Here is a 22,771-nt window from a genome sequence, read left to right on the forward strand (position 1 = left end):
TAGCAACAGATGTAGAGTAATGATCCTTTGACTGGTAATTATAAGTCTGTATCTGTATACATGCATAGAGTTTTAATTGTTTGTATTATAACTTCAAATATCTGCCACTAGGATGTCCTTGAAGACATGCTGTGGTACTAATCAGATTTGTCAAGATGAGACAGTACCATTCTATTCTCTCTTACACATCATAAACTCTGACTGATATCCCCAAGGGGAAAAATGCATAATGTGTCATTTATGACCTGTTACATGCAGAAATGACTTGCATTTTGTATGCAGTAGGATAACAAAATGCTATTGATTTTGAATTTGACTTAGGAAGCTGATCTTTATTGTTAGTTGCCACTTGGCAGACTTCTCCTCCTGCTATGAATTGTTTGAGCTAAAGTCTTTGTTTCGAGAAATGGAAGAAGTGATGGTTTTATAATATTTTTTAAACATTATATACATTCTATCCTAGGAGATAGGCATTATTTATAAGCAGAAAAATATTTTATAAATCAGAATAAATGTCAAATAAGTAACAAAACCCCATGTAATATGTCAATCTTGTTTTGCTTTTACAACTCTGTTGTGTAGCAGAGCAGTTTTTCAGGGCTTTAAGCAAGGCACTGATCAGCACCAAGATGCTTGTGCAGAAACAAAATTAAAAGGCAGAGCTAAGGGATCTACTCTTTAATACAATGCACTACCATAATAAAATTTAAAAAGGAATTCTAGAACAGATTAGGGTGTGAATTTGAAAACTCAACAGGTATGACAAATTAAGAATTAGGGTACATCTTCCACGAAAATTGTCCTTCCCAATTTTATATGTTTTTGTCAGATACATATAGGGGCATTTCAATATCACTTTAGGCTACTGTTTTAACATTCTACAGGAAAGGAATAAAACCAGTACTCATTAGCATAATTATTGGAAGATTTTTTCGGGGTAAAATAGGAAGGGAAAATGTATGTATGGGTAATAATAATGATTTTATCCTTTCTTCATTTTTTAATTTAAGAATATAAATGTGATTCTCAAAGAGAGTCTAAATACAGGTAGTGATGTTAAATGTCTTCAACAGCCTGTACCTTAACTCCAGGAAAATTTTCTTAGTGCCTATTTGTAATTTTCTATGTCAAAAGTGAAATTTAATCTGCTTACCTTCATATAGAGCAATTCTGTCACACAGAAAATATCAGTTTTATAGGTTGTATCAACTGTGACAGAAGACAAACGAAAAACAAAGATCTTTGCAAACCAGCGGTCGCCTGATTCCTTGAATTTATTTATGCGATTTGGTATCAACAAGCAAACCAACACATGTAATGTATCTTCTAAAATTTTAACAGTAGCACACAAGAAGATATTACAAACTAAGTAGAGATACCACAGTCTTCTACTAGTTTGAACTGTGGTGTTAGGAATGCTTTTACTATTGTTATTGCATATAATGGAAAAAAAAATTGCTCCCTAGATTGTTTAGGTTATTGAAATATATTTTATGAAGCAGATTAAATTGAGAGCTTTTAAATACTGTTAGGTTGCTGTTACCATAGTTTTGGTTTGTGTCCAGAATTAGTGTTTGTGTCCAGAATTAACATTTTTAATACCTCTGGAAGAAGTAGGTTAAGTCACTACTGTTACTGTCCATTACATAGCTCCATTACATAGTTAACGGGTGTCAGCTGGTTTCTTAGCTAAGTAGCATTCAACTTCCTACAAGCTTTTTATTATCAAACCTATGCTTTCTGGAATCAAGTTTGATTTGGCATTGTAACTCTTGTTTCTTAGGAGATTATTTCATTAAATGAAAAATTCCACAAACAAAGGTACTTATAAATCAGCTCCAATCTTATTCACAACTTTTAAGGATCCTTGACATGGAAATAATTTGTGTTTTTGTTAGATGAAATGAAGAATATATATTTTTTTATTTCTACTGATACATGTCCTTCACAACAGCATTCTAGCCATGCCTCAAGTGGCATAGATGCATTAGCTCCATTAAAATCAATGGAAGTTCACTTAATCACATCACCTGAGAATCTGGCCTACAGCCCGTAACAAGACAATCCTTTGGAGGGTAATAATATTTTATGCTTTCATCAATCACTCTCCTAGGCCTGTAGCTATTTGTGGCAGACTAAAAAATGTCATATTATAATAAAAAAGGCTGGTTGTGACTTCCAGTAAGTGCAAGAACCTTTTTTTAGTAATACAACATTTATATTTATTTTAAACATTCTTATGACAAATCAATTTTGAAACAGCATTCATATTCATGGCTTTAAGTCTCCAAATGTTACATTGTTTTCCTCTGGTTTTGTCTGACTGTATAGGACAAATGTCTACAACCACGACGATAATAGATGGTAAGAACGGATCAGTTCCCTCGTCATCCATGAAAGTGGGCAAGAAATCAGTGACAGAAGACCTTGTGACAACGTTCAGCTCACCAGCAGCATGGCTTCTTGTTGTCGCTCTCATTGTTACCTGGTCAGCAGTAGCGATTGTAATGTTTGATTTGGTGGACTACAAAACCTTAGCAGGTAAAACTCAGCATATTCTATTTGACACCTTGTATATTCAAATTTAAAAATTTATTGAGAATTGTCTATTATGTAAATATGCCTGTGTCTCACCTCCTTGGAGACAGCACAGTGTCTCTGCTGAGTTTACCAGGAGAGAAGATATTGTGAAAAATGTCAGAGGACATTAGTTTAATGTAATGCACACCTCATACACCTTTATAATTTATCTCTCTCCATTTTACAGCCCATCCTCATCCTGGAAAATGAATGTTGACAATAACATAAAATATATATAAACATGTAAGGTCAGACTTCTGTTTTCCAATTTCTATATAATTTTATTTCTAGAAAAATGAAATTAATATTAATTCATATTTTCAGAAATATAGTCTTTAATAGTTGCCTTGAGTATTCTGATATCTGCTTACACAGTTCATTGGTCAGAAAAATGTAGAAAAACATGCTAATCCTAAAACTGATCTTCAAAAACCATAAGCAGAGAGGACCAGGTTCTTAATATTATCTAAGACACACCCTTGTCTTCAATAGGGCAATAACTGTAGACTAGTTTTAAGACTTGGCTAGATAAATGAACAAGATCAAGCTTTAGAGTACGTATTGATTACCGTGGGCAAAGATGAAAATGAAGTAGGTGGTACAAGGACTGTGATTCTAGTTGAGAAACAGAAAAAAAGAGTGGCAAATAGAAAGAAATAGAATATTTATGCCTTTTATGTGGCAATGATATATAATGGAAAATAAATTAAGTACCTATGTTTGTAGAGTGTATGTAATGTTCAACAAGCCTTTGGTAGTAAAACCTTTGTGAGATGAATATCCATTGACCATTGGGAAACATGTATTTGAAGCAAAAACCAAATAATTAGGGTCCTTGTCTTTGTTAAATGAGAACTCCAGCCCTAAAGTTACCGCACCTGTCTCAGTAATTAACTAGAAATTGAAATTCGAACTTTAACCTTTTAATTCAAAAGAAATTGAGTTGATGTTTAGGAGCAAATTTCCTGGACTTTATTAGTTTACTGATAAATTCATAGATTTTTTTTGTCCTGCTATATATCAATATTGACTTCAAGATTTATTTAGAAAGCTTGTGAAACACATATAGATCTTGAAAGAAACCAACAAATCCTGGATCAATAAAAGTCACAGACCTTGAAATGTGGAGAAAATGTACCACAAAACTTTCTTAATTTTTTTTCTCATATGTCTTTGTTTTCAGAAGGACATCTCTGGAGTACTAGGAAAACACAGTTATTTTTGAGAGATCCTTCCAAAATAAGCATCAGATTTTAGTTTGGACTCCAAACACTGGAACAGAGAGACAAACCAAGGAAGAGAAACTATCATATTTGGCTTTATTTTTTCCACATTAAACAGTAATCAGTCAATCAGTCAATCAATCAATCAACCAATTAATCAAGTTCTTAATATGTTCTCAATGAACAGTCAAGAACCAGGACATAACTCAGATTAAACTTTAAAACTCAGAAATTTCTGAACTGGCTGTCAGGTCACACATGGTCAATAAACAAGTCAGGGCAATGCTAAGCACTAAGAATCTGTATTTGTACCAGAGTCTGAAGTAAACTTTCTGAGTAGATGGAATTCTGTTCACATTGTATTGGTTAAATGACTTTAAATCTCACAAGTGTTGATGGAAACCACCATTTTCAGACCAGGATGTAGAAACAAAATAATTTAAAATTTAATCTGCAGGGTGAGTTTTTATTTTGTGAAGGTCTCTGAGAGTTGATACTTTAGGTTTAAGTTCATGAGTTTGTTTCTTTTCCTTCCCAGTAATATCTTTATTCCTAAGTGATTAATTAAACTGGCATTCAAATCAGCTCTTGATGGTCAAACATTAAGTGAAGGAACTGCTGTACTTCTTTAAACCAGTATTTATTAGACTGCTTTCTATATTTACATATATAAAAAAAAGTTGCATAGCTGTTATCACTACCTTTAAGTTTCCACTCCTGATTTCTTACTGATTATTTTGAGTTAAACCCAGTGATTTGTAAAAATCCCATGGAAATAGCTCAAGATTTTGCATAGAATCGCATAGCTACATTATTGATACAAGAATGATTTTCACTTTTGGAAAGTTCACCTACAGTGGAAGTAATGCCTCTTTTTCATAGAGAAATTAGAATTTGGAGCATATTTCTAAGTCGCTCCTTAAATCTAAAGCTCAGTAATTGTTTTGTCTTTGATATTGTTCTTTGAAAAATCAGACCTACGTGAAAAGAGTGAATACTTATATTCAGGACTGTAAATTTAGTTTTGCTGGCATGATTAAAATTAATTTCCTAGTTTTTAAATGCAAACAAAAGATGCCAAAGAAATTATATTCAACTGTGTGCTTTTTAAATCCATAAAACACAGAAAAGTCAGTGTTTTTTTCCTCAAAGAACACTTGCCTTTCATAAGTCATTGCATTCAGTCTTTCCCATTTCTCTACCTGAAGATCCATGAAGTTCAAGTTCAGAAAGTATGCATAGCGTATGAATGAGGCATGCTGAGAGAGCTGAACTCAGCCTAGAGAAGACAAAAGGATGACCAAGGAGCAGCCTGAAGATTTTTGAAGGGCAGTTACAAAGCTGGCAGAGGATTCCTATCTATAGGCTCCCGCAGGGACTTTCACTATGTTTCTGTGCCAGAAATTAGCATCTCCATGGCAGAGCTGTAGCAGTGATTGCACCACACAGGAGTGAGTGCAGCAGAAAGCAGGAGCAGGCTGACCTGGTAAAGCAGTCAGGGAACTGTGTGGCTGAGGAACAGACATGGATTTTTAGCCCCTGATTACACTACAGAGCTGCTAATGTCTGGAAATACAGGAAGTGCAATGCCCTAGATCATGAGTTGCCCAGAGCACACAGAGAATCATGGAGCTCCGGAGAAACACTACATGTGAGCTGAGTAGGAAGTACTTTAAACTTGAAACCGAACATTCTTTTCCTTCAATAATTAACAATTTTACACTCATTATCAGACAGGCAAATAATTCCAAAAGACATAAATTATCAGTATATGTATTTTAGCTCTTATATATTATTTTAATTTATCAGTATGAACTTCAATTCATACCACCCTCTGTGATTAGAGTGCCAACCCTTAAGTTTTTCTTCTTGATTGCTATGGTTTCACAGTCTTTTAGAAGTAAACTATCAAGTTTGTGAAATTTCGACAATTTATATAAGATGAAATTTGTCCATGAATGATAAGAAAAAGAGATGTTTAGGTTCATCCTGAATTTGGATAAATTACTTTTTTGCTGACCTTTTTTATTCAGCATACATTTTAGAAATGTAAAGTAGCTTATAGAACTGAGGGAGACTGAGGGAGGTTAACACTGAAGGTTTAGGTAAGTGAAGTCAGATTACATGAATTCAAGCACCACACAGAGAAAGATTTAAGACACAGTTTTGCATAATTTTACACATCCAGAACATGATGGCTGTAAATTCTATAGCACTCTGCATTGTTCAGGAGGTGCTGGTTATGATATAAAATATGCCATTACAGGGGGACTGCATGTGTAAAGCTTTGCTTCCTGGGTGGCTATGTGTCGGTTTGCTCAGGAGTTAGGACAGGGATGGAATCTGCAAATCATCTTTAGCTTTAGCAGTGGATTTCAAGGAAAGTATGAGCCAAGAATTAGATCTGTACTGAAAGTTTCACCCTTGTTCTATCTACCCAGAAGAAGGAAATTAAATTTTACAGTGTTGTGCTTTAGTGTATTATGCTCATTCCTTTGAGGTATCAAATGAAAGCTTGCATTCCTAGCATGCTGTATTGTACAACTATGAACATGACTGAAATATTTTTAACGTGGTATGAAGGTGACATGCATTACAAAAGCTTGAGAGAAGAAACTACAAATCTTATGCAGTACACACGGTGTATGAATGTGGAATAAATTGTATACCACATTAAAGGATCTCATATTTTCAATATTCTCAGAAATGAAGAAAAAAATTAATTTTGGTTTTATGTGTGCTTTGCAACTGTTCATTACTTCCATCCTTTGTGTTAGAAAATACACCTTTTAACTGGCTTTATAATTCATGAATGTATTTCATGCATTACTTGTACACATAACTGGATTATACATTTTAATTGGTAAATGCAACTCAACAATTTAAGATTATTTTAGTCCTTAAGACTGATTGCTCAGGAATCCATATTTGCTAATGGACTAATAAAGCATTCAAAATTCCCTGCCATCTCTGTGACCAATTACTGCTAATTACATCCCCTAATTTCAGATCCAGGGTGTTCAGTATTCAGAGTAAATTGACCATGATTTAGCCAGTCACCTGAAGGCCAGACTAAATCAAACCAAATGAAACCTCACCAAATCTATGAAACCCAAAATTACCTACAAAATAATGTAGGTGAAAATATAGAAAGCACACACAGACATACTTAGCAGAATGAACTTGCTATATTACTTTCATAAGGAAAAAAGCAACATGAGTACTCTCTTTGTTGGGGCTAATTTGTTTTGTTCACATAAAAAGGCTTTTTAGAGACCTGTAGCAAAGGCAGATCTTTGTGGAGGCAATGGCTTTAGGTATGGGGAGTTAACAGAGCATGCAGCTCCCATCCAGTCAGATGCTTTCTTTAATCATATTTTTAAATTTTTTTAAATTAATGTAAAACGTTTGGCCAAATGTTGTGGGGCTTCCCATAGCAGCTTCTGAATAACACAGTCTGAAGCCACCATTTCCCTGCCTGAACTTGTGGTCATTTTTATTGCTGTCTTGCAGTCACAGATAGATGTTGTCTGGTCTTGGGGAGTATATAATAATTATAAGGAATATACACATACATTTGTCCCCTGAAATATCATTTCATTGTAGTCACCTTGTTGGGCTGATGCTCACCAGAAAGTTTTAAGAGCTGCAAAAACAAGAGTGCATGTATTTTTGCTCTTCTATTTTATGACTATATCCACCAGTGTTAATACTGAAAATACATTTGCATTAGTCAGGAAAAAGAATGAACTTCTGGATTAGTTTAAACCACCAGCAAACTTAATGGAATAAATATTTTTTTCTCTTTTTCAAACTTGTAAAGCACTAGACAAACCTCCTACTCTGAAATTTATCATAATAGTGCTATAGTCTTCTGCAATACATTTTTTAATGTATTTATAAATGTCAATTCAAAGCATGATTGAACAGTTTATCTGTTTCAAAGATCTTAATGAAGTTCTTAATTGAATTATATGAGACTTCAATTAATGTACCTGAAGTCTACAAAACATTTTTTTCTCTCTTCCATGATAAAATCCTTTAAAGGGTTTTAAGCCTAGTTCCAGTTTAAAGAGGGGCTGCTCAGATGACATCTGGTTTCTCATGTTTCAGTCTGCAGCAGATTTCATAGCTGAGCTGTAAACCCCTAGAAAGTGAGTTTATAATGAAGAGTGGCAGTCTATGAAGTATTGCAGTATTGCAAGTGCTATTTTCATCCCAAAAGGTCCAGCGCATAAAAGATAATAAATTTTGATCAAATTTTGGATGTTATGTAGTTGAAAGTATGGAATTCCAGAAAATTTTTCAATGTATAGGGAAGGATCTAAGAGGAGAATTCATGCTTAAATATGCTTCATGGGACACAAAACAGAAAGCAAATTTCCAGTGCATAATGGTATCTGTGAAATTTCTAATTTTAAACAAATAAATCAAACCAGTAATTCATTTCAGTAACAATTGCAGTGATGTAATCCTTTGGTTACTTGCTTTTGAAGAAAATGAAATAGCTCAGCTAGAATCACCTACATGTAATAGCAATAGAATTTGTTTGCAACTTGTGAAAATACTTGCTTTTTTCACCACGTTTTTACCTTCCTGTGATTCACACTGTATTATCTCACACCTACAGCGTATTGTTTCTCTTTTTAATGAACTCAAATTTCTGCCACATAACAGCAGCCCCACAGAAATTAAACAGCTCCTCACTTCACTCCTTAAGTGCTTCCTTTAGCCACGAGACAGATGAGAACATTCATTATTGCTAATGGTGTTTCTTCATTTTTTGTTGACCTTTCTGGGGTTCATCCTGTTGCCATCAGGTATAGCCACCTATTCACAACATTGTGATGATCCTTGTTTCCCACCTGGTAAAGACCTTCTGCCTGCAGTGTTCTGAACATGTGTGTGGATGATAACAAAGCATGGGCACGAGCAGAGGCCAGGACACGGCAGCACTGCTTCTCACCTAACCGCAACTCTGCCTGGCTGGGGCTTGCAACAGCCTAATCTTCATTTTCAGGTCATGCTTGAAATAGATCTGACAGCTAAGAGATGCCCCCAGCCAGGAGAGTCCCAGGAAATGGTGGCAAGCTGAGGAACTAATTTTACACTTTAAATGCCCTTTAAAAATGCTGTTGTACAATTATCTAACAGCTTTTTAATCTGACTACCTCGTATTCTTAGTCGGAGAACTGAACATATAGAATGAGAAAAAAATAAAGCTTCAAATTATTTTAGTTAAAATATGCCTCAGAAAACACCACCTAATGAAGATCTGAACTATCAAAGCAAAACCTTCAAGCTGATATCAAGTCAAGTCGTACAAACTACACTTAAAGTCTGTCCTAAACATAGACTCCTAGCGACATGTAGGACTTGAATGGACTTGAAATTCCTCAGTTGCTTTGTGAGAGTTTGTGAATTTATTTCTAAATTTTGGAAAGTAAATTCTAGTTATAACTGATTCTTTGTTCACTTTCAGTTGAGATTTCCTCTATGCACTTGACCTCAATATAATTATCTAAGGTTGATATTAGAAGGACATAGCTACAGATTGTAGTCTTAATATTTACAATATAGGTACTTATAAAACAGAAATTACTGAGAAAGCTGTTTCTGCACTTTGACAGGTTTTATATGTAATATAATTTAAAATTCAATTAGTATATTTATACAAATAATTCAGTGGTACCAACCAGAGTTTTACCTATTTATGGCATAGAGCTATAAGTTTAATAAAAATCTATGAAACAGAAACATAAGACCTAAGGACAGTTATGCTGATAAACTGGAATGTTAATAATAAGAATGTTAATAATAGGAGACTATGCGTATATTGAGTTCAGTATCTTAGATGCTACTTTTCAAAAGATCACAGAATAGAAAGAAAGAAACTTACAAATATATAAATTTTCAAATTAAAATGTAGGTCTCTATATTTATAACTGAAGATTTTACTAAAAATAGGGTATGTTTTGTTACTTCAAGCTCATGTTGGGCTTTTGTATTTTATCAAACACAACAGAAATTCTCTGTCTTCATCAGCTGTACCTTGTCAGTGTCAATGAAGTAGTTTATATCTCATAGATCAATCTTCATACCAGATAATTGCCATCATTTGTAACTTAATTGCATTCAATTCACTGGAGTCAGAATCTGTAATTGATGAAAATCCAACAATTCTTAATTAATTTGCTGCAATTCATTAAAAAAACCCCAGCCATCTTAACATAAGTTGAACTCGAAGTATACATTTAATCATTTGACAAGCAAAAAAAGATTTATAGGAAACAACTTTTCTGGCAGAGTTACTAAGACTCAAATAATGACTGAAATTATTTGCACAGATAATCAGTTAGTCAGTTCTTGTTGTGCACTTCAAGGAAAGGAATGACACAGACTATTAAACATAATTTGCTCTACAGTCTACAACAAATCATACCATGTGATTACTCAATTCTTGTAGCCAAAAATCACTTTAATCACTTTTAAAGTACCCAATATCAGTCCTGATTTTTTAAAAAAGGGGTTTTCTGTTCAAAAATACTTTGGCACTTCATGAAAATTACCTTCTCTCTTCTTGTTACCAAGAACATACCTAATGCCAATTGCAGGACTTGAGAACTTTTCTCATTGCCTTGTTTCAAGAAGCTTTGTTAAGTGTGAGTTATTAATTGTGATTAAAGTTAAAATTTTGATTTTAAAATCATTTGGAATTAAGAACCAGGGAGACTTCAGAAATTAAGAAATTAATTGTTCAAAACTGTAGCACTGTAAGTATTATTAGCACTACTGTTAAAAAAATGCTGGAAATACAACACAAGTTAAACAAAAGATCTGTGCATGGGGACATAATTTTCCAGGTCTGTGCCACTTGCATCAGACCTCAAGTGTGCTCATAGTATCTGTTTGAATGCAAAATTTCATTTTGCAAATATGAATAAAGTGTCCTCTACACAGCTCCGAACTGATTTTTCTAAACTTTGTATGTTAAAAAAGATTTGCAACTTGGGCCTGTTAGCATAGGCATGACTGGACATGCAATTTTCCTTCTGGACACTTATAATTTCTAATCCCTTTTCATAGTGTGGCATGGAGATGTTATGAATTAAAGACCAGGATATGATGTTGAAGACTGATTCATCAGCAAAGATGGCTTGCCTTGGGGTGGTTGGAATAATTTCCTCTGCTCTTGATCTTGCACTTCTCTGAACATTTCCCTTGCCTGCCCAGGGGGGACAGCTCTGCTACCTGTGAAGCAGAAGCAGTTATTGAAGTTCTAGTTGATAGACCAGTATATTAAAATAAATTGATACCATTTCTTGTTTAGTTTACAGCTGTAGTCCCTGCGGCTGTGAAAACCTGTGGCTGTAAAAGCAACTGAGCCCTCCCTAAGCAACCAGTGGGTAAAAGGAGGGTGGATAGCCACATGGAAAATCAAGGCAGCTGTCCAAAGTTAAACCATCCCTGCTTGTGAATCAAAATCTTGATTATGCTAAGACACCTCTGGACATGTCCATTCTATTAGTCCACTTTAACTTTTTAGCACTTAGCACTTTGACTCCTCTAGATTAGAATGAAGTGCAAATTACATCAGGGGTCAGGTCACAAATTTACTTTTTAAGAGCCTAAATATAGGCATTCATTCTCCTGGTTAAAACCTGAGAAGGCAATTTGTGGCAAATCACTTGAAAAAATTAAATCTCTACATCTCAATGCATGAAGGCAATGCAAAAAAATAAGTGTCATGCTAAGCAAAGTAAATACTTGCTGGTTTACTGCTCAATCTTTCTGAATAAAATACTATGCACAGTAGTACATTAAATTAATTTATTTGTAATTATGTCATTGCATCACGTCACACCTTTAATTTATTAGATGTGTCTGATTTTTCATTAACATATACCTATAAAATATAATATTCACAAAATATTAACTACAATATTTCTTTGGTCTGCATTATCAACAAGAAGGTGCAAACCAATAGAAAGTCAGCCTGGTCTCTTGTGTTTCAGAATAATTAATTAGAAATAAAATTAACTATTTAGTGATGCATTTATATTTCAAATAAAACTACATTTAAGTTTCATTATAACACTTTTAGAAAATAACTGTTCATACTGTTGTCATTGAAAAAGTTCCTTTAAGCCTGCACCTTGCATGATTTTTAGCCTGCAAGTCCATGTGAGACAGCTTCCGATTAAGGCTAAGGTTTGGCTTCTGAGTCAGAACACCGCAATCAGAAGTAGTTCTGAAGAGACTTATGTTTAGCTTGCTACTAAAATATTTACCTACAGAAAAACAAGGTGAAACAGAGGTGTGGTTCCCACCTTGACACTGTTAAATTCAGTGTACATATTTTTATCAAAACTAGGAACGAGACTAGGCCAAAAGTTCAGTTTCAAGTACAGTGGGCAGTAACATAGACTGAATGAGGGTTGTCCCTCTTCCTAAGCAATGTTTGGTACAAAGTTCAAGAAAATAGAAAATTGCTGTGCAAAATCATCAGAAGAAAAAGTCTTTCAGAGGCTGGAAAGTCCCTCTGAAATAGTGCAACAGGTATAGAGAAATCTGGTGAAATCCCAATTGGAAAAACCTTGAAGGGAATACTAGAATTACCCACCGATGGCTGCACTGCCTGGGTGTGGGTACAAGTTCCAGGAAGGTGAAGGACCTAAAACTGCACAGCTTCCTTGTTTCCCAATTCACTTGCCTACAGGGGCAGTAAGACCAGAACAAGTAAAGTATGCACGTGTGCACAAGTGTATGTGAAAGAAATTCTAGGTAAGTTGTGAGAGAAGAACCAGAATCACCGGAGTATCTGTTTGAAAGCAGCTATCTTTGTGCCACTATCTGGATTTGCATCCCTGTTTATTCCGAACTCAGGTTAATTTAGGCCCAGTATGCACAGCTTTCTTCTTCGCATCCCATATGTGTGGTCCTTGACAATGATGTGACCTGTCTGTGTAGTTAATCTGAGGCTCAGCAATTTCTTCAGCCAGAAGTGAAGGAAGGAGCTCAACAGGGAGATATGACGTGATTGGGACTGAATCCCTGATGGGCACCAAGAGGCAGGGGATCTGAGTCAGATTAAAAACTGGGCTGAAATGAAGATATCATCTAAAATGAAGAATATTAGAATGAAATCCATACTTATATTTTGCCCAACCAAGCAGCAGAAGGAGAGCCAGAACTTGGAGTACAACGTCAGACCAAATTATACCCTGGGTCCCAAATCACTCTGTGAACAACAAGTGCAGTAAAATACAGTTTATACCAGTCTTTCACAGGAAGGAGAGCTGTCCTCAAGTGCTTGAATAATAAAAATTAACATTCACAATCCTTGTTTTTGCTCAAAGAGATAGTATAATTAGTCCCGTATAAAATGAAGATTAACTTTAATTACTGAAGGAGTTGTTTTGTTTGGGTTCTTTTTTCAAATTGATTTTGTTTTAAACTCTGCACTCAGGAAGATCTGTTCACAAGCTCAGCACAGAACCACTGAGAATCATTCATGAGACACTGGAAGAGTCTTCTGATTGGATTTATGGCTTTTTTTCTTTACTGTCTGACATCGTATGGAGTGATGATGATGACAGTGATGAAGGTATTTGTAATGCAAAGACTTCTGTAACCGCTCTAATTGCTGTTTTGCGCGCATTAAAATGGCTTACTCAGCTTTTAACCTCACAGACAAGAAGGTCAAACAAAAGGAAAAGTGAACATTGTTGCTAATAAAGCATCCACTGGCTATTTCAATCAGTAAATTTGTCTCTTTATTAGCTTTCATCTCATGTTTAAAGTACTATCACAGAAAAGCTGTCAGAATTACATATTTACCATTAGCATATTTTGAATAAAAGGGCACTAATTTATATATGACTTCAAAGCCACAACCAAAATATGCATCAGGATATTGCTTCAGAGAACGGGAATAACTATTTTCTTTTAATCAGCGAGAATATAAAGAACCTGGGAAAATATACAAGATACATCAAGAAATTTAGAACTTTCTTTTTCTTTTTTTTTTAATTTGACATATGGATGAAGGGGCAATATATTGAAATGAAAAAAACATGACATTTTGGATGGTATATTGCAAATAATTCAGTTTACTAGAAGTTATAGTTCTGCCATTAAGGTACCATGCTTCTTCTGATATAATTAGATAAATGAAAGTAAATTACTAATATTTTGATTTTGGACATAACTCTCCTTCTGTTAATAAAAAGAAAAAAACCCAACCAACCAACCAACCAACCAAAAACCAACCAACAAAAAAAAAAAAAAAAAAAAAAAAAAAAAAAAAAAAAAAAAAACCACCAACCCAAAACCTAGTTCCTCATTGTGAGCAGAGGCTGCTCACAGTCAGCAGTGGATCATCATGTCACATCATATTGGTCATTCTGACAAGCGGTAAGTGTAGGAGTGACATCTTAATTTCATGGTAATTTATTTTATGTTCTATTTGGCTACATCAGAATATAATTAAAAAGTGACACATACTGAAACAGACTTCTGCCAGTTTGCTCAGAAACCTGAGATATTACCAAGTGTTTACATTTTAAATATGTGCATGAGCTTTTTTATATTAGCACTGTATATGAATGGATATGTATATGTAATGGATAAGCTGCTACATATGCGTCTGTGAATTGGGTATCTTATTATGAGATATGATTTACAGCTAGCAGAAAGCCAGTCTCTCCTAAGACTGACAAACAGAAAAGATGAAAAATGGACAGCTTGGTAAAATTTGATGAGTGCGCATTTTTAGCATTTCACAGCTCCCAAAGCACGAACAAACTTTCAAACACTCGAATGTCTTGGTGTTAATGGCAGTAGGAAAAGTCATAAAATACCTGACAGAAAAAAATTCAAGATCTGATGTTCACTTGATTTGGAAACCATAGCTCTGGTAGTGTTTTTCTCAAGTGAAATTTCATCATCAGCTAGGAGTGTGAATAGGCAGTAAGGCATCTTACTGCACTATATCATAAAATTAAGTGTGTTGAGCATCCTGCACACTCTGTACTGTAGTCAGTGCAGCTGAGGCTGCACACTAGCCAGTCATTCAGGATCACTCCTTCAAATTCTGCATCCTACCTTGAAGTGCAATAAAATATTGCAGCAATAAAAAGTTACGCTGAAATAAATTATCTTTCCCTTGGGTTTCACTGAAAACCTTGCTAGATTTACAGTCTTGCTAAATTTCATACATATTTTATTTGGAATTTAAAAAAAATGAGGGAGCTTTTCCTTAAAATGTGGAAACGCATAAAGAAAATTTTTAATTGTAGTCACAAGTTAATATTCAGAAGCACAAATAAAGATGTCGATATTTCCTTAGTTACTACTTAGATACTATTTAGTCACTACTGCACCTTGAACTTATCTACCCAAAATTCTATGGCAAGATAGATTTTTTTTGTTAAAAATCCAAAGTCTCAGAATAGATGCTTGTCATTTAGCATATAAAAAAGAGAAATTATTTTTTGAAATAAAATGAGACAACGTGAATAAAATGTAGTGGGGCTTTTTGCTGTGTTTTTTTGTTTGCTTGTTTATCTCTTTTGGGTGGAGTTTTTGCTTGTTTGGGGCTTTGTTTATTTGTTTTCTTTTGGTTTTGTTTTGATGTATTTTAGTTTGGTTTTGTTTTTTGTTTTGTTTTGTTTTGTTTTAATCTTTTCTCTGATATCTGGTTTTTCTCTTGGTCTAGGTGAAGTGGAACCTTCTGTGAAAAAAGGTTGGTCAGACGTTTAATAATAGAGGGAAAATATTTTGTAATCATTTTAAGAATTCTATTCATTAATAGAATGAGAATAACTGCACATTTGTGATATAAATTCTGTCAATAGTTACATGACACTCTACTAACTTTTTCAGTTGTGCTCTAACAAACTCATGAAATGTAAAACACAAATAACAATATTTACTGAGCTGTTTGTTGGTTTGTGAGAATTCCTTACTATTTCATTATTACTGAAAAAATCTGAAAAAATGTCATCTAAAAATAGAATTACAGAAATATTATTTATATCCTTGTCATGCTTGTGGGACTCCTGGTAATGCCAAGGAGTTATATCTATGTCTGGATAGAAATAAAGTTCAGGAATAATAATATGGAAAGTATATTTAGTGAGGAATAATGATGAGGTACTGTCAAGCATTTTACCTGAAGCCAACACAGGCCCCTAAAGAAAGAGCTTTGTCCTAATCTTCTGAAAAAATTACTTAGTTATCATTGAATTTTTAAAGTAGACAAGTGAAGGAAATAGTATTTATATTATAATCTTTATGGATATTGAAATTGTTTTACTGAAACATTAAACTTATATTCAACTTCTATTAAATCAAAATGCAAATGTATTAGAAGGTTGGAATTACTGATGATAGAATGTAAAGTTTTCAAAACTAGGATGTGTTTTTTCTCCATATTGTGCAAAGCTTGAGAATAGTAGGATGAGTAACCCTACGTGAACTGAATTTGGTATCCATCAAATTCTCAAGAGGTAAATGCCCGTATTGAAGAATCTATCACCCCAGTTGCTTCTGAAATTACAATCCAGTTTTCTCTGAAGTCAATTGGAATGGGATTAGGCTTCTGTTTAATGTAAAATTTTTTCAGTCTCACTTTGCAATCCAAGGAATTAATAGGCTTGAAGACCGGGACCAGCTATTTTCTATTGATGACTCCTCATGTTAAGAAAACATACAGACAGTGTAGGAAAAGGTTCCATCTCTTTACTTCATATGTAAGAACTTCAGCATCACTCTGTCTCTTTTCCCATAGAGACAAGGGCATTTTTAATTTTACAGAAGGTGCACAGAGTCTGAAGCTGTAGCACATTGTTGGCAAGGATGCACATGGGTGGAATGGGTCTTCTCACCACAGGCCGGTGTAGGGGCCAGGTTGAAAATGCTGCTACTTCATCGCTAGGAAGACAAAATCTACAAAAACACTATGGACAACACCACACTCAGCATTGCAATCCCTTCTTCTCTGGAAATTAGTGACACAGGCCTTACCCACTGCATTAGGACACAAAGCTGTAGAAACAGAATTCAGAGAAGTCATCTAAACAAGCTGAAGCCTGTTTAAATTATAAGCAATTAGAAGTGATGATACGGTTATTTGGACCTAAAATTGTTCTGTCCAAGGAGTTGGATATCTAACTGTCAGCTAGGAATGTTTTCCTCACTATTCAAAGCTCAAAGCCTGGCTCTGGACATGAATCCTGAGAGGGACTTCTATCGGTGGTAAAAAGGAAACAGACAAGGAGCTAGTGATTTCTCCAGATCTGGTATTTTGCAAGATAACACAGCCACACAGAGGTGAAAAGACCCAAATTCAAATATGTTTCACCTGCCTGAATAGTAAAACAAATTTTGAGTGAGCTTTTTCACTTCCTGGATGTGTGGTCAAGATTTTCCCTCTGTCTTTTAGAGTATAAACATTCTCGTTGCCCTGCAAAACGCTTTCTCAGATTGGGCTTGCTGAAGATAGTACCCCTTTCAGTCATGAGTACTGTCATAAGCTTTCACATAGCAACATCCTCAAATAACTTACCATCTCCCGGTGACTGGAGATCTCCATTTCATCCTGGCAGCCAGCATCTGGCCTTGTTTATACTTGATTTTGTCACCTTTTTTATTGGGCTACAGAAATACGACATATGTGGCCTGAAGCCATGAGTCTCTTGGAGATGCCAGAGCAGAGTACTGCACATGTCTCCTCAGTGACAGGCACCTCCCAGCCCCTCAGAGTTGTTCCTGTCTCTGCAGACTTCTCCCAAAACTGTATAAATATCAAAGAGGGGTCTAGGGCTAACCAGAAATCTTCTGAGCGCTCTGTGGTGTAGTCTAGTGAACAGCTTTTCTGCTTAGGCACAGTGAAATTCTCTCCCAACGCTAAAGCTCGTGAGCGCAGGAGGCAAAGCTCTGGGAGGTGAGCTGAGGGCTCAGGTGAGCTCCTGCAGGTAGCACTCTCACAAACGTCACAATCTGTTCCCCTGAGCACAAGGTGCAGATCTCTCCAAGTAGCTTTTCTTAACAAATTTGGGCTGTCATTTACATGGTCCATAAATAAGACTTCCCGAAGTTTTCTAAAACAAAACAGAACAAAACACAACACTGCATTGCTGATTTTTTCCATGTTGCTGCTGTTAGGGCTGGACCCAAAAGAGGACCATCCATGCAAATAGATATGGAGATTTTTGGGTATCAAAATATTAATTTGATCCATGAAATTAAAACTAATTTTTTGGTTATGGAGTTTTCGCTGCCTACATTTAAAGAACCATTTCCACAACCATATCCCTCCCACTCTCAGCAGAAATTTTGTCTATAGCTTTATGGAGGATCCTTCTTCACGTGACATTGGCATTTGAACATTTTAAACAAGAAAAAACAAAAAAAAAAAGACAAAAAAACAAAACCAAAACAAACAAAAAAACCAAACCCAGAACCACCTAGTGAGATTGTGCAGTACACTGCTATTGTCTCCAGAATATGAACAGATTGATATTTTTCACATTTTTACAGAAAACTTCTCTTAAATTTCACTCTGGAAATGTGCACTATGGTTTCTGTGTATTGAATCTAACTCACGGTTATTGTGGTATTAGTGAATAGAATGAGAATTTTTGAAAAATCTCCATTTTTAGTGGATGGACCATCCTTCACTCTTTTGCTTTGTTGACTAGCAGCTTTTATGAATGCTAAAATGTTTGCACAAAAGTTACTTTATAATGTGATACAGTAACTGAAAAAATAAGATTGCTGGTGTCAAAATACAATTGCATATTGAAAAAAAAATTCAAGGGGAGCGGCAAGGACATTGTCTAGCCATGAAAGAAGAAAAATCTTATCATAATAAATATCCCAAAGAAAGCAAAGATCACTTTCCTAGAGATGTTAATTTAGAGCAAAGATAATAGAAGTACAAGTAATGACAATGGACTTCCACAGGCAATGGGATTATTATCAGTTTCAGAATCCTTTAGAAGATATGAAAATATCTCTCAAGCAGCTTTCTTTTATTGCAATTATTTTTGCCAGTCCAAGTCTTATCACTAATATTTATCTTCAATAATTGGAAAAGAATGAACATTTAATATTGTCTGGCAAAGCAGTATTCTTCAGTGGACGTAGTAAAAGATTATTCTGGACAGAACTTTGGAGTCTTTAACAACGCATATTCTCAACATACAAAAACTATAGGGCATTTTCACAAAAGACAGAGAAATTTAATTCTTTTTTTTCAGGCTTAATTTGTTTTAGTTTCATTTTTTTTTCATAATAGTTAATACTGATAATATTTTTCATTTTTTCAGGGTTAGTTTCACCTTTAGAGACACAGTCTATTATTTGACAGCTGTATGCCTGTATGTTTTTGCTAGAAATTTTTGCTATAAAAAAGAAAGTGGGGCTTTTTGCGTGTTTGTTGCTTTGTTTTTTTTTTTTTTTGTAGACACTACTGGCCTCACTTGTGAGTTTGGAAAAGAGCTGAGAAAATACAAAATTGGGAAAAAAGATCTGTAGATAGCAAAGAAGAGCAAGCACTTCAACATTGACAACCATGTCAAAAAAGATCTTTATTAAACTGAAAATAATTTTAATTTCAATAAATACTATTCAATTAAAAGAAGAGAAAGAAATAAAACACCATCATTACAGTTATCCATCTCTGTATTATCAAAAATTTTTATTATTGGCATAGGATTGTTCTTACCAACAAGCAAAATCATTTCCTTCAGGTAGAGATGGATCTCTAATTTTCCATGAGTTAGCCTATATATGAGACAGCAAAATGGGGGTTTGACTTTTTTCTTAGGAAAATGTAATTTAAAAGATTATAGATTGCAAGAAAAAAGCCAACACAGACTAGAAATTTCTTTTAAAGGTCACATGAAATTTTGTAAAAGACAAATAAACCTTTTGGCAAAGCACCTTATCCATCTGTCTTCAGTTCAAATGAGAGTATCATTGCCAGAGTATTAGGCTGGTTATTAATAAGCTGGAGACACATCATGTTCTTAAAAGACACCTCAGCTTCTATGGGAATGGTCAGTTACACTGGCTCATCCTCAGCAGCTCTGGCCAAGGTGCAGTTCCCCCAGACCTGATGCCAGGCATCCACCCCTATTAACCCCTTCTCCACCTCAAGGTCAGAATTTATTCAACACAATCTATTTCCTTGTTCAGACCTGGATATTGATCTGCGCTAACAAAGTGCTCCCAAAAGAAAAGGTTCTCAGAACCAAAAGGTTCTCAGATCACTACATCTTTTGGTGTAGTGATCAAATAAACATGTACAACAATTTTGCCTGGGAGCCGGGAGAGGAAGGAACAACCTGCTTAGAGAAGGCAGGGGGTTTTCTAATTTGGATTTGAAAGTTGTTTTGATATGGTAACCTGTACAAGTCTAAAAAGAACTCTTCTCAGTATCCAGGCAGGGTAAAGAAAACATACTGACAAAAAATTAAGTTATTAGTCCTACAATTTATCGTGTGTGTCAGACTCTTTTCAACTATTAGAGTACTGAAGGATGCGCAATTAGGTCAAAAGTCCAGCTCACTCAGTGGATGGGTCAGAAGTCCTTGTTGCCCTAGAGTGACCAGTGCAAATGCCTCAGGAAGTATGTCAGAAGTGTTAAAAATATGGTTATAATTTCCCCAGGGAGCTCTCCATACTCCAAACATTTTCCCCAGTGAAGGGACACAGTGCATGGCTGTAATCCATCTACAACTCCTTGTGAACCCAAGGCTACAGACAGTTTGGAAAGAACTAGAGACAATAAATTCAGACTACCATAAATACAACCTGAAAACTGTGCTACCAGTTTAGTTGTCATATATGTGTCTTAAAAAGCAATTACGCAGTTTCATTTATCCCTAAAGTATGTACCTATTTGTACTGATAATGCCTCTTGAATTCAGTTTCTTTTATGTTGCTGTATGGTAATGTTCACTTCTCTGTGTATGAGTTGCTATTAAAGATCTCACTAAAAGGCTTTTGCTGTCTCTCTAGGCTACACTTTGCTATAAAGCATTTTGCATATTTTTGTGTAAAGTACACCCTGTGTTAAAAGATGGAAATCATTGATTGGTTCAGTTCTTAGATGTTAAATTGCTTTTCCAGCTATGTATTTTTTGCATTTTTCATTTTTGTGACATCAATTTCTGTTATTAATGTTCTTTTAACAATTTCATCTGATTTTACTTACATTGACCAATACAGCAATAGCATATCCACCATAAAATAGCATTTTATAAAAGAAATAAAATATTTTACATATTACACAGATGAAAAAAGGCAGTATACCACCAGGGTACGGGGATGTTCAATTCCAGTTCTTTTGCCTTCTGCAGAATAGTGATTTGTTTTCAACTTGAGGTGAAACTTTTCAATCCAAACTTACCAATTATATTTTAAAAGAGAAAAGGAACTTTGAAGCACAAGGCTAGTAGTGACCTTGGACAGAAGTGTAGAAGAGAGTTTTGCAACTGTTAAAGTTATCCTCTTAAATCAGTGAAAGCCTTAAGTGAAGATATCCGTGTGATCTTTGTGGAAATCTTCATTTGTGCCCCAGTAATGGAGCTCTGGGGAGGTTCTCACTCTGAGAGGAGAGGGCATTAAACAGATCCCCACTGGCTGGAGCCTGCTGTGCCTTACCTGGAAAACGAACAACTTTTTCAAAACTCAGTTAAACTCACAGCATCAAAACTGGGAGGTCTTGCATATTTCTGCGTGAACTGAAGTGCCTTTACAGCTACTGTTGTACCAAGGAGAGGATGTAGCAAATGAAGCCCATGCTCATGACCCACAGAAACTTCTCTCTTCTGCATGCTAAACCCCTAAAATAAAATTGATTGGATTCAAAAGATTGAATTTGCGAAGGAATGACTATTTACAAACTTATAGAGTAAGGTAGAATCTGCAGAGTTCAAGTTTTTGAACTCTTAGTAGAGTAAATTAGTCCGTGATTTGTTTTTACTGTATTTTTAGTACCTTTCAAAAACAAACAAAAACAAAACAAACAACTAGCCAACAATTAAATGGATTTGTATAGAAAAAGATTTCTTTGATGATAATTAAGATTAGAGATTTTAGGTATAGCTGTATATATAATTTTGATCTAAGAGATCTACAAGTATTGCCTGCATTTTTTTCTTTAGACAATTACACTCAAACACAGACTGATAAAATTAGCTATTATATTTAACACTGGGCCAGTAACATCTTCGCAGACTGGCATTCATAAGGAGAAGCATGTCAAGACAATTTCATGTTCCACTGAATGAATATAAAATCTGGGTTTTGATCATGTGGTTCTGTGTCTGATTTGTTTGAGTAGAGAGGTTGTCTGTCTTTTGGTTTTTGATTTTAATCAAAGTGCAAGTAGCATTCATTTTAGATTTAAAACCAAGATATAGAACTGCTGTCTGGAATGAGAAACACAGCCTTAACATCTTTATATATATTAAGAATAAATCTTAACTTTATGTTAAATATTTAGGACATGAACAAACTCTTAATATCTTCCACTTTCAATTCTTTTCAAAAGCCCCCGTAGGTTACTAAAATTCCACCATAAAAAGGCTTGCATATGGTCTACCTAAGAATGACAGTACTATGCTTATAGGCAATTAGTCAATAATTGCCAAGTGACCTCCCTCCATGTAAACCTTTATGATAAATAAGATTATTTCTTTTTACTGGGTCAATGGAAACCTTAAAGGGAAAAAAAAACAACAACAGAAACAAAACAAACAATAACAACGAAACAACAACAATAACAAATTAATTTAGGCTCTGGAAGGAAAGGAAAGGTTATGTACCATGTCAAGTTCTATTTGCCTTGTTAAACTGAGGATCCTTTCAATTCCCAGTACGGAAAGAAAAGGAAAAAGGAAAGAAAAGGAAAGGAAGGAAGGAAGGAAATTCCTCCATCAATTGTTCACTTC

General features: G+C 34.8%; 1 protein-coding gene across 12 annotated transcripts in view; it reads left to right on the top strand.

Annotated features, from left to right (window-relative positions):
* The window catches only part of TRDN (triadin), a 233,259-nt gene that overhangs the window by 35,632 nt on the left and 174,856 nt on the right, over positions 1-22,771 (top strand). For 11 of the 12 annotated variants that reach the window (XM_058420014.1, XM_040058143.1, XM_058420013.1 and 8 more), the window contains exons 2-5: positions 2,332-2,541; positions 8,624-8,671; positions 13,273-13,410; positions 15,523-15,549. In XM_058420014.1, the coding sequence (XP_058275997.1) occupies positions 2,337-2,541; positions 8,624-8,671; positions 13,273-13,410; positions 15,523-15,549 (418 nt within the window). In that variant the 5' untranslated portion in view covers positions 2,332-2,336. The remainder of the gene's footprint in view (positions 1-2,331; positions 2,542-8,623; positions 8,672-13,272; positions 13,411-15,522; positions 15,550-22,771) is intronic. The other variant, XM_058420018.1, reaches the window with a different exon arrangement.

The sequence above is a fragment of the Hirundo rustica genome, chromosome 3, assembly GCF_015227805.2.
Source record: "Hirundo rustica isolate bHirRus1 chromosome 3, bHirRus1.pri.v3, whole genome shotgun sequence".
In the NCBI taxonomy this organism is placed as follows: domain Eukaryota; kingdom Metazoa; phylum Chordata; class Aves; order Passeriformes; family Hirundinidae; genus Hirundo; species Hirundo rustica.